The sequence below is a fragment of the Pangasianodon hypophthalmus genome, chromosome 27 (assembly GCF_027358585.1).
Source record: "Pangasianodon hypophthalmus isolate fPanHyp1 chromosome 27, fPanHyp1.pri, whole genome shotgun sequence".
Classification (NCBI taxonomy): domain Eukaryota; kingdom Metazoa; phylum Chordata; class Actinopteri; order Siluriformes; family Pangasiidae; genus Pangasianodon; species Pangasianodon hypophthalmus.
In genome coordinates, this window is record NC_069736.1 from 17,002,477 (window position 1) to 17,015,138 (window position 12,662).

A 12,662-nucleotide genomic window follows, 5' to 3' on the forward strand; every position below is an offset into this window, starting at 1 on the left:
TAGCTCCTGTTCTCACTTGTTATAACAGCTATAAACAGTCATTCGCTCACCAGCCTCTTTTTTGGGTCTTGAATTTAATAAGGCAAAAAAAAAAAAAAACTTGTCAAGAGAAACCGGAAAACAAATTCGTCTGTTCTGAAGACTTTCTTGTGGTGGAAAACATTTCAACGGTACTAAATCATATTGGATCAACTTGAATAGAATTGTCAGTGTTGCACCAAATTTTTTATGGATCATATTGTATAATATGTATTAAAATGTGCATTGTATCATCTGAACATGTGATTCACACCCCTATTTTGTTGCATTACAAACAGCCCATGTAGATATACTAATATGTATAAAAAAAAAAAGTTCAACAACTGACTTTTGACCAAGAGGAGCACGATCTCAGCATGTGTTTGTAAAGATCATTAATGCTGGAATATGGGGAAGGATCTTTGTAAATTATACCCAACAGCTGTCACCTTATGCTGCCCTCCAAAACAAACGACTGATTTCGGATGATGTGCTCTGAACACATCCTGGAAGAAGTATGTTTGCACAATTTTGAATAACTGGAAACTCCTCTAGAGACGCATGTTGGTTCAGATGCACGGAAAAGTGAATTAGCTAGAACAAATGTAACTAACGTGGCATGTGTGATTGGACAACCACTTAATGGCATTAGAGGCTCTGTGCATGTGTGGTGCTTACTGGTGCTGACATGGACAAGGCAAACATGGTCAGGTATAAAGGTGGAGAAGAGCCAGTGTTCGATCCTAACCATTTCTCTCAGCATCTCTGACCACCTTCACAGGCATCTCCTCTACTAGCGCAGGTAAGAGAATGATACTGTTATGGGGCTAGGCGATAAGCTGTTCAATAAATGTCGCGCAGGCCCTGCTTGCCCGAGAGGACAATATATATGGTTAGAGAGGAGCCAAGTGCGGAGACGGATCAAAAGACTCCGCCTAAAATGCAGCTGCCTAAGGCGGGATACGAACCGGAAGCAGTGATGTTACCCACTGAGCTGATTTTATTGGATGGAATATATGAGTGTTGCAGTGCTTGTGATACTGGATCGGGAAGCTCAAACCTAACGGCTGAACTCAAAGCGCCGCAGCGCGGCGGAAAAACACAACTTAAAACTGGCCCTCCTTCTGGCCGAACTTAAAGGCACCAAATGAGACAAAATCTCTAACTTAAGATGGCTGAATCTTTATCTGGGAGTGAGGACTCTCAGTCTGTCCTCCTCGTTAGTTTTGTGCCACTTCCTCTTTAATCCTGAGCTCCCTTTTCTTTCTTTCCCTCAATAAATCTCTCCCTTTCCTTTTCTTTCTAAGCATAAATATTTTTTAATTTTATTTCTCTTCTTCACTTCTTTTTCGTTTTACATGTCAAAATCACCGATCAGAGTGGCGTGGCGCTGCTCTGTTACCTGGCACAGCTCTCTGTCCGCACGCAGAGTGAGCCCATCAGAGGGCTTATATAGAGGCGCGGCCAGGTGCTGCACGTTTACGCTGATTACCTTGTTGAGATCACCGCGCTATAAAAGCCCGTGAAGGTGGCCGCGGATCTGCCTGAGAAGGCACCTGCCGCGTTACAGATAAAGTTCTATATTTCTTTGGGGTTGTTGGTATTTTTCCATGGGCTAGACAAATTCTATACATCATTAAAATATGATATGACAAACAATTGTATTCTATTATACTTTGGTATTGCTAAGGATTGCTATTGGTGGATAATTAAAAAATAATCTTAAAAAGTGAAGTACAGATGTCCACATATTAGGATAAAATAATATTCTCCTTCCAACAGTGTAGTAGAATCAATTCTGGTTATATTAGTTTAGTCAAAATGCATAAAAAGATAGAATACAAATTATAATGACAACCGAAACTAAATAAATTAATAACCATTTCCATTCAAATTAACTAATATAATATCATAATAGTAGCAATTAATTCTTTGAATAGGTTTTAATCCTAAAAGCTGTTGTATTTTCAGACTTTGTTAAGAAAAGAGTCTTTAGATGATTGAGTTTCTCAAACAGCAGCTCTGACAGTAGTGCAGCTGGAAATTGTATTAAAAAAGGTTTATATTGGTTCTGTGTAGTGCAACAGAAAAGCGTTATCCCTATCGCCCGGAGATCGCCAGTTAATCCCAATGCCACAGCCAGGGAGTCTATAAAACCAAAATTCCCCATGTTCTCTGGCATGATCTCTCTTCTGTCAATCACAGCAACACTATCCAATCTTGGGAAACTGAGCTCATGTATGCAGAAGAGGGCAGATTGCTCTTTCCTCAGAGTGTGTTATGCTGTCCTGTGACACAGCATGAGCAGCAGTGTGGAAAGCATTTGGCTGACTTCATGTGTCTTGGAGGAAACACTTTTGCCTTCACCCTTGCCGGTTGGTAGCTGCCATATGATAGGACAGAACTGGATGGTTGGTGGGAATTAGCCAGAAATAAATTAAGAAGAAAATGAGGAAAAATGTTTAAAAAAAAAGGTTTATATTAATGCACTTGCTCTAACATGTTATCACTTCTGTTGGGACTTACTATAGCAGACGCTCCACATAAACAAGAATTTAAAAAAATAATAACATGCATAATTGTTGATATGGTGAACTTATTTCATTATTTTACATTTTTGGAAGGAGTCTCCAGTGTCGGAACTTTGTAACAGTCAGAGTTGATGCTTTAAATACGTTTTCCGCTACAGAAAAATCTTCTGTAACATGACAAGCTGCATTTTATAGTTCTTTAGTAACTGTTTATAGCAACTATAAATGTAAACTATAAATGTTTTAGAACATGTGCAAAATTAAATGTAACTATAAATGGAGTAAAAGAATGACATGTTCTTTAAGTGTTAAAAAAATATTTTGCTGTTATAAGAAGAATAAAACACATCAGGGATGTGCCTTCTGCTTTGGGTTGGGTAACGTCACACCACATCATTGTTGAAAACATTTTCCTGTAACTGCATACCCCCAGGTATTTTATTCCTTACTGTTGTAACTATTAGGAATACTGTTGTAATAAAAAAGACTATTAAATATTAAAAATGAAACATATTAAAAATGCTCTATCACTAACTAATCATTTCTGATTACTTGCAGTTCCACAGCACAGAATCTAATCAAACACATTTTTGCAGTTCGGCTCCAGGTTGGTGCTCTACTGTTCCTCACTGCAGGAGCCAATGATGCTGCACTTCAGTACCAGTGTGTTCTAAACTGATTGATGATGTCTACAAAGTCTTCAGTGAATCAGGTTTCTTCTCCAACCCTAAACGAGAGATGGATGCTCTGCTGGGTAAGGAACTGCCTCTGTCCCAGAAGTGGTATTAAATGAGATTCCAGTGTTTACCCTCTGATTAAGAATGGATTTATCAGCTTTAGATTACTGAATTATTATTTTTAAATGTCCTCCCACCCATCCTCAGGGTTCTTTCCCCCTAAATCTGTTCCGGAGGGCGAGTTGGCTGAATACCCATATAAAGAGTACAGTGAGCTGATGGTGAAAAGAGGCATTGCGGAACTGTGCTGCAATAAACCCTGCAGCTTACATGACCTGAGAGAATACTGCAACTAAAACACCAGCAACACCACCACTGTATCTCTGTCCCATCACCCTAGAGCTGCTGCAAATGAGAAAATGGCTTAGATGATTATGTATTTTTCCGAGAAAGTAAAGGTGCATCAAATGAACATTCTTTATTTTAAGAATCTAGTTCTTTTAAGATCACAATTTTACAGTAGAATCAACAGTAAATTCTAGAAATTGTCTGAAAAGCTTTCTCTCAAATATTAGAATTTAAAATTAATAAAATTAATTTAAAATAAATGACATTTTTTCAAATTACCATATTACATTTACAGCATTTGGCAGACGCCCTTATCCAGAGCGACTTACAATTATCTCATTTACACAACTGAGCAGTTGAGGGTTAAGGGCCTTGCTCAAGGGCCCTGCTCAAGGGCCCAGCAGTGGCAGCTTGGTGGTGCTGGGATTTGAACTCTCAACCTTCCGATCAGAAGGCCAATGTCTTAACCATAAATGAAACACATATTTAGCATAACAGTGCTGTTAAATAGGCGAGGAACATGGGAACATAGCATAGCACACTTATAGTGAAGAAATTTGACAGAGCCCTTTTCAGACTCTCAATATAATAATTTAAAGCAAAGGCAATGAAACGAGATGCATACATACATACTAGCTTAAAACATTTGAATGTTTTGGTGAAACCTACAATCCGTTTATGCATTAAGAATATACCTTTCAGATAAATGCCAATGAACACGTTTAAGAGGAGTTATTGATCAATAAAAGAGATTTGTTGAAACTAAAATGAGTTTGACACCTCTGCTCTAAAAATTCAGATAACGCAATTAAAGTATACAACGTACAATGATTAAATCAACAATAATTAAGTCTACAATAATTAAATGTCCATATGAAGTACTTCATCAAGGAAAAATACTAGAATAATTACATAATAATCACATGATAATCACAATAATCACAAATGTAAGCCTTTTTGTATCGCTAAGATATGGAAATTATTTCAAAATAAGATTGGAAGATTTACTTTTATATAACATATTCATAATAGCATAACTGAAAATTATAATCATAATGAAATATTTATGTATTATTATTTCTGCTACACAAAGACAGAAATGAAAACACATGTTGTTAGAAGTGTGTGCGTGTATTAACAGCTACATGGATCTTTACTATGTGTGTGATTTACTCAGAGTGTGAGATTTAGTCCATTAATTGTTCACTAAGCCTGACCGGATACAGACATCAAATCATCTACTAACACACTGTGGTTCCTTTCAAGTATGTCATAGAATTCTTGTTTCACAGCTCTTCCCCTTGAGTCGAGACATGTGTACAGTTCTCTCATTTTATCCTGAGGTGTTGACTTTGTCTGAATGTTACTGTACATTTCATCAGTAATCATGTGCTTGCCTTTTAGACAGTCTGCAACCTCCATTACTGAAGAAAATCTCCGAATGAGCGTTTCTCTGTGTTTATCCACAAAGTCAGCACCTAAAATGCAGATGATAATTGAATGATTAAACACTTAAACATTTAAACAATGTTCACAGCACCATATGTCTGCTGCAACAGGATTAGATTTGTAGTAGTATTTCATAGAGATATTTGAATATTTAAATGGGTTCCATGTAAAGAGTTCCATAGAAATGTTCAATAGATAAAATGTTTGCATGTGTCCCTGTTAAAAAAAAAAAAGTTTCGATGCACCAAAAACTGATACAGTTGCAGTGTAATCTAATGTGAAATGTGAAATTTCATGAAACTTCCAGTGAGTACAATTTTTCACACAGCCTTACCTGTTGTATCCATTCCGGGTGAGGCTCTCTCTGGACCTGACATGACAAGACAAAAATAAGGATAAAGGGTCATAAAGATGAATGAATGGACGAATGAAAGACAGGCTTATTAACCCATTGATACCAGCTGCTCCTAACTGTATGTACCCTCATTTTCACATTTGCTTACCTGTAAGCAGGACCATACGAGGCCTCCACACCACCTGGTCTTTTTCATCCAAAAGACTTAATGTGACTTTATTAACCGCAGGATCAAAAAACACCTCAAATGTAGGGTGATAGTTGGGGCCATGGTCACGATCAAACGTCTCATCCTAAGGACATAGTTGATGGAGAGAATATTCCAGAAGTCAACCATGTTTCTTCAACAATGACAAAGGTGACAATGAGCCTTTTGTATAATGATATGAGCAGTTTTACTTTACCTCTGGTTGGGATACATAATCACAGTCAGTAGTTTTACAGCACGGTCTGTACTTTTTACCAGGGGTCAGCTTACATTTGGAGCTTGTCATAATGTATGTGTTGCCCTCATGTATTTTCTGCACCTTTAAGGCCAAAAAATAGTATTGTGTTTTAACAAATTTAACAGAAATACTGTAAAAATTCAAAATTTGGACACTAAGATGTGTCTAACAATACAATATCTTTTCACTGCACATAAGGACAACATCAGGAATAAAGATCACTAACATATAATGTTAAACATAATAAACGTATTCATAAATCCAGATTACCTCTGTAACTGGGACATTCTCTGGCAGCAGATGGATATATAGTTTACTCATCCTTTTTTCATAGAACAGTAGAACTTGGGCTCTGATGTTAAGAGACCAACTTAATGTGAGACCAAACAGGGAGAGACCTTGAATGTGTATGATCACATGTGTCTTTGCTACTTTTAGCGGCTGAATGATCTCCACATTTGCACCAGTCACATGTGCCACAGTCAGTTCCACCACATCTGTGCCTGTAACATATTAACAGCAACAAATAATAATAATAATAACAAACACGATTAAGTATTTATCCCACAATGAGAAAAAAATTACATCGCTTACACTGCAATACAAGGTGTCCCAAAGGTTTCCATACATAGGGGAAATTAATACTTTTTGGCAAAATGTCATCCAAAATTTTTCATGCTTTGTTTATATTATATATATTTCAGATATTTCAGATAGCCTTTAAGAATGTCTTTGACAAAAGAAGTATGTATTAAAATCATTCTCATGGTTGGATCAGGAAGCTGTCACAAGGTTGCGATGGACTTTAACAGGAAATATGGCAAACAGATCACACATAACACTGCTGCCAAACTTATTAACAAATTCAAAAAGACTGGAAGTGTTGCGGACCAACCAAGAAGTGGACGTCCATCAAAATCCACTGATGAAGACACAACCGACGTAGTCTTTTTTTCTTGTAATTTTCTCTTGCTTTTATGTTACATCATATTACATTTGACAGCAAATGAAAAATTGACCCAACTCTGAATATGGCCCTTGCTCAATAAAACATTTATGCAGGTTTTCTTAAATTTCCACAGTAATAATAGTTCATCGTTTCAAGAAATAGTCTGATTTTGAGACACTACAGCGTAATTTCAATAAACCTTCTCATTATTAAGACTTACAACAGTTGAAACAGGTTTCCACAGGAAATTGTATATTTATTAGAGAAACATTTTACTATTTTATAAAGATTGTTACAGTGCATGCCTTTCTCCATAGTTACACTGTCATGGTTTGCTGTGAATTCAGCTATGTTTATGTACACATTTTTATAACACACCTTTACTACATCTGTTAAAGAGCAGCTTTCACTTTTATTATAAATGTTAGTGAAAGGTCAACTTACGGGTCTCACAGTGTGGAAGGTGCAGGTGACAGATTGAACCTTCAGGGCAGTCAATATTGTACAGAGGCCCTGCAGGCTTCTGGCCTAATTCATCCAAGAGACTGCTGTCCCAGGACACTATTCTGTACAGCACTTCCCCTTTCCCTTCCATCTCAAACACAAGGTTGGTCAGTTTGCACATAAACTGACCAGCATGAGGACAGAGAAACCTGAAAAAAAAATAAAAAATAGAAAACCCAGTCAAGAATCATGTCCTGCTTTGATCTTCAGCAAGAGTTTCTTTGAATGCAGGGGTGGACAAAATATACATTATACTAAAGGTGGCTAAAAGGTGAGCTAGTATGCTAGTTAAGTGCATTAATACAGACTAAGGATAATCAACTATTATACGATTAAGATACTCTAACATAAACAACAAGCTTTGTTACTTGGTAACTTGGTAACTGGTAAAGGCCAGTTTTTTTTTAACCTACTTGACAGTCAGGCAACTATGAATTTAAAAAACCTAATAGCTGGGAAATCTGCTTGTCTTGGGCCACTCTAAAAGCAGGTATGTTACCTGTATTCATCCGTGCTCCTATCCTTAGCACAGTTTTCAACCAATTCAGGAGTAAATGGTTCAGGGTCTGCTGAGGTCTGTTAAACAAAATAGGAGAAATGGGTGTACAGTTTCATTGCTTGAGCACAAACAACTGACCAGTCAAACATTTGAACACATTAGACTGAATTATTTTCATTGTCTTATAAACATTTTAATAAAAGATTATGGTTGACATGTTTCTAAGACGAGCAGAAAAAGTGAAAAAAACATTCATTTTTTTATCTGTGCGTATGGTAGCTGTAAGCCAACATGCTGCAATGACTTAATTGGCATTTTTGGAGCATAAATACTGGCTTATAAATCGTTGTCTTTGCCAGAGCATTTTCTTTTAATGCGATGCATTAATTATGGTGTAGCTTTAGAGCCAGCAATAATTTGAATGATAAAATGATCATGGGTCATTCATGTGCATTGCCTAAGGTTTGTCAGTGCTTTTACATATATCCTGGTACTATCATATTTCATAATGAGATAAGTGACTGATCTGGTGTGCTTCAACCTCCAATTAGCTGTATACTCTCTAGTGTACTGCATGTTATCATTGGGATTCTTCCTGAGTAAATCAGGTTTCCTTACACCACATGCTGTCCCCGCTTTTTGAACATGGAGACCAATGTGTGAGCCAGAGGACAAACTGTGCAAGAAGATGAAGAACACTGGTGTGAGAGACTTCGAACAATTAAACATAGCAGTTTCCAGTGTGATGCGCTCCTGTGTTCACCTGGTATTTCATACCTACTTCAACATTTCTGTAATTTGTCTCCAGATTTTGGCCTTTTCAGGTGCTGTTATGCTACTATATAATATTTTTATTGACATAGATGTGAGTCACAATAACTTTTACTTCTGCCTCTGAGAAATTCTTTTCCACTTGCTAGTTTGTCCTCATTTTGTGCGTTCAGCGTTTTTCAGTTTTGTGGGCGTGACTAAATGCATGTCAGCTATAGCATGAACACGCTTTGCACTTTTCAGCTGACTGGCATTACATGCACGTGAGTACACAGAAAATTATTGTTAACTTTGGCAAATGTGGTGGGAATTTTTTTGTTTGTCAGCGTTTTTAAAGGATTGATAAGTGAGGCCCACTAAGAGTACTTTAAAAATGTTGCTACTACTAATTTTAACATTTGGAAGTAACTATTACATTTGGTCTTAGATATCAGCACCAATGATACTTACATGTCCAGGATCAGGGTGCAGTGGAGATGTGGAGCTGTTTTTAGCCCAACTATGTTCACCAAAATTCTCTATGTGTGAAGAATAAACAAAACACATCCATATAAATGCATACAATTATTTTTAAAGAGAACTCTTTACAATATATACTATGCCATATACATGACCGTTCTGACACAATCAAGCTTTGATTTGTCTAGTGAATCAGTATGAATCACTAACGATTCTTGGAATATTTATAGACATATTTAATGTACTTCTAAACCATTCAAACCATTATAGTATATGGGTACAACAGGGTAATGTTTTGAGCATCATAATTGTGGAGTCATGTATTATATTATATTATTACATATTATTTCTTGGTTTCATTTTTTTTTACATTACAAAAACCTGCATTTTAACAGGGTTGTGTAGACTTTTGAATGAATGTTAGCTAGAAATGTTACACGATTATTTACCTTTGTGTTAATGACCTTACTAGCCATCTTAGTAGTAATTACATGGTTGAAGGCAAGCAATTTGCTAGTGGACATTAACTAGTTCTTCTACCTCAGTTCCTTTTGTACTAAATACAGACAGAATCAGCATTTTCTTGGTGAGAAACCCAATAACTCCACTTTCAAATCTCTTTTTTCCTCCGTCCTGTGGTTTGAACTGCTTGCTGCACACTCCACCACTGTAAATATAAATCATTTTTCGGTGGTATCTAGACTACTTTGGTATTTGAAGTTATGTTGCGTGCACATCTCAGTAGAGATTACCAATGGGTTCGATGGGTGAAAACAGGGAAATGATATAAAATCAGGAATTCTGCTAAAACACGCACAGTAAGCGGTACAACCCTATGCAACAGAATACTACATACCATAACAAATAACATTAAATTTTAGTTTTATGTCAGAATTCTCCTTTCCATGCTATGCTATCAATACACAGATCTACCTCAGCACTAAATTTAGGCAAAAGTCACCCCAGAAACACACTGAGAAACACAAGCAATCATGTTTTTTTTTGTGTGTGTGCAATTTGAGTTATTCATCCTTTTGCCCTTATGGTGACTTTTTTTTTTTAATAAACGTATGTATCTTTTCCATGATGGGAACTATATCTTAAACATTGATCTTCAATCAAACGTTAATGAAATCTGTTTGTAACCAATCTTTGTTCTCTCTTTCTCTCTCTCTCTCTCATATAGAAACCCAGTAACTCCACTTTCAAATCTCTTTTTTCCTCCGTCCTGTGGTTTGAATATATATATAATTCATGTATGCTTCAATGTATGTTCATGCATAACTCGAGAACCCTTTGTAGCACTCTGATTTAACCATGGGTAAAGCAGAAGTGGCTACCCAGGCTCAAGAATATGTACTTTGATGAAATAAATATTTGCTTGAGCACTCATTTTTTGAATAGTTCACCTCTTGAAGAGGTGAATTTCCACCACACACTTCATCAGTGTAATTTTCTGAGGATGAAGATGGAAATTATTTAAATCATATGCTAGGGCCATCAATGGTCAATTGAACACCTATAGGAGATTTTTGAAGCAACATGTTAGACACCAACTAAATCAAAACAACAACTGAGAGAATATCTTTTGGAAGGATGATGTTAATTCACAAAGTACAGTTCCAGAAACTTGTTGAAGCAGGACAAGCGCTTTTAATTGTCCTATGTTTTGCTTTTAGTTGTACTTCTGTTATTGTTGTGTAAGAACATGCGAGTGTTCAGGGTATGTTCTTGTTCAGGGTATGCTTCTTAAGTCACTGCACAAGTAATTCCATCTCTGTTTAATGTTTCCTACTCGATATGAAATTGATATGAATTATAATAGTAATTTACTATCTTCTAATTCAAAAAATAAAAGTGAACGTGGTAGACTTGGTCATAATGTTTAAAATGAAAGAAAATATAGACATTAGTTATTGACACCTTTGATTTCTGGCTTTTTTCTTATTACATTTTACACACATTTGTTTGTGTTTTATATGGATGTCCTTGTGTTAATAATCAGTTTAACTTGATTATGTATGCATGTAAGAAGGTATATACTCATTATACACTGAAAATGCTATTACAATCATGCTGTTGTCAAATAACACAAAAGTAAGCAACTTATACCAGGAAAGCATTTAATGTTCATAAGCACCCAGAAACAACCAGGCTACACATAACTACCACCTACCTGCATGTCTTTTGATGTGGTCATGAGGAATAGGCTGCACAGACTGTGACTCAAACTCATAACAGGATTCCTGGAGAAATTATATGAATACTATCATTAAATGACTTGCACATGTGTGATTTAATGTCTTCTCTCTGCTTTAATACCTTCACTATCCTTACCAATGTTCCATTGTCCTCTTCTCTCATCTTCTTTTCCACTACTGGCAGTATCTTTGAATCCCTTTTTCTCTTAGTCCTCTGGTTTGAAATGCTGACTGCACACTCCATCACTGTAAATATCCATCATTTTTGGGTGGCAAATACTGTAGACTACTTTGGTGTTTGTAAACAAAAAGAGATGTGTATCTCACATCTCAGTAGAGATTCCCAATGGTTGAATACTTTTTGGTAGTATCTCTGTTTCCTGACACTATCTCTTCTATTTTCTTTAGCATTTCTATAACGTGAGATTCATTATCCAATTTCATATTTTTAAAAACATAACATCTGTTTCACATTTCTCAACCAGCCACTGGAGAGCCTTTCCTTTACTCTCAATGTGCTGCTCTATGGTTTCTAAAGGTGAACAGAACTATGGTGTGACTCCAGACTTTGTCACTCAAACTGGTAGACCATCTTTGACCATCTGGTAAGGGCTGGCAGGAAAGAAATTTCTGAATAACCAATACTAATGCTACAGCTTAGATATTTTTTAATAGTATAACAGTAAGGGAATTGTTAAAAAAAATCTCAAACATATATTGATCAGTTTAGTCAAGAAATAAGGAAGAAATGAATTAGCAGCTAGCAAAGATGGTCTACCTGTTTCAACAACTCTGAGAGTATGACAGGATGTGCTGTTATCATTGCAGTGCTGAATAAACAACTTGCAGTGCTGACAAGCCACACCTGATAGTAGCATCAGGTACTTCTTCTTATCAGTTCTACAGTGGAGCTACAATGTTTACGTCACTCAACCAAAAGCTATAAGTCAGAAACAATCAATTAACCTAACTGGATTCAATAGTTTATAAAAGCACTAACTGAATTAAAACACTTTTTTCATCTAGAATAACAATTAATGTTAGAAATGAGGTTCAGACGAAGGATAATGCATTTGGTATATCATTTAAAAGGCTTTGATTAAAATTCCCTATAAAATTAACAGATTTAATTTCCTACCTGTGTCTCTTTAGCTTGTGTTGAGGAAGTGACAGCTGAACGAATCAACAATGTATACTTCCTTTTCAGCTGTGGCATATTTATATACCTCACAGTCAAATGCCTCTGCCTCCCAAGGATTGAGGTTCTGAGCAATCACTGTTTACATTCTGCAAACTTTCCAATACTCCACCCTTAAAAGCTATACCCTAAACAATACAACACTACCTTGTTTCATTTCACAACATAAATTCTAACTAAAAAAGAATAAAACATTTCGGTACATGCTGTTATAGGAAAATAATCACATCAGCCAGCATCACACCAGCTCGTCGATT

The 12,662-nt window shown here is 36.2% G+C and overlaps 1 protein-coding gene and 1 pseudogene across 1 annotated transcript; one reads left to right on the forward strand and one right to left on the reverse strand.

The window, feature by feature from the left end:
* The first annotated feature begins 721 nt into the window (after positions 1–721).
* LOC117595721 (insulin-like) lies at positions 722–3,582 on the forward strand (annotated as a pseudogene).
* A 103-nt stretch (positions 3,583–3,685) lies between these two features.
* LOC113531479 (NACHT, LRR and PYD domains-containing protein 1b allele 3-like) lies at positions 3,686–12,407 on the reverse strand. The gene is made up of 11 exons (XM_053230303.1): positions 12,346–12,407; positions 11,344–11,453; positions 11,183–11,252; positions 8,998–9,065; positions 7,777–7,853; positions 7,218–7,426; positions 6,095–6,327; positions 5,783–5,905; positions 5,527–5,671; positions 5,358–5,393; positions 3,686–5,052 (listed from the first exon to the last, which is right to left on the reverse strand). Exons 2-11 carry the CDS (start codon positions 11,449–11,451, stop codon positions 4,781–4,783), a joined length of 1,341 nt encoding a protein of 446 aa, XP_053086278.1. The 5' UTR covers positions 11,452–11,453; positions 12,346–12,407; the 3' UTR covers positions 3,686–4,780.
* Positions 12,408–12,662: the final 255 nt, after the last annotated feature.

What these genes read in the sequence shown, in the direction of transcription:
- LOC113531479 (XM_053230303.1), bottom strand. Translation starts at nt 11,451, where the DNA reads ATGGAGTGTGCAGTCAGCATTTCAAACCAGAGGACTAAGAGAAAAAGG. An exon ending in AGAATGTCCCAGTTACAGAG is followed by an intron (nt 5,906 to 6,094) that starts GTAATCTGGATT and finishes TTGGCCTTAAAG; the next exon opens with GTGCAGAAAATACATGAGGG. An exon ending in ATTATGTATCCCAACCAGAG is followed by an intron (nt 5,672 to 5,782) that starts GTAAAGTAAAAC and finishes CTATGTCCTTAG; the next exon opens with GATGAGACGTTTGATCGTGA.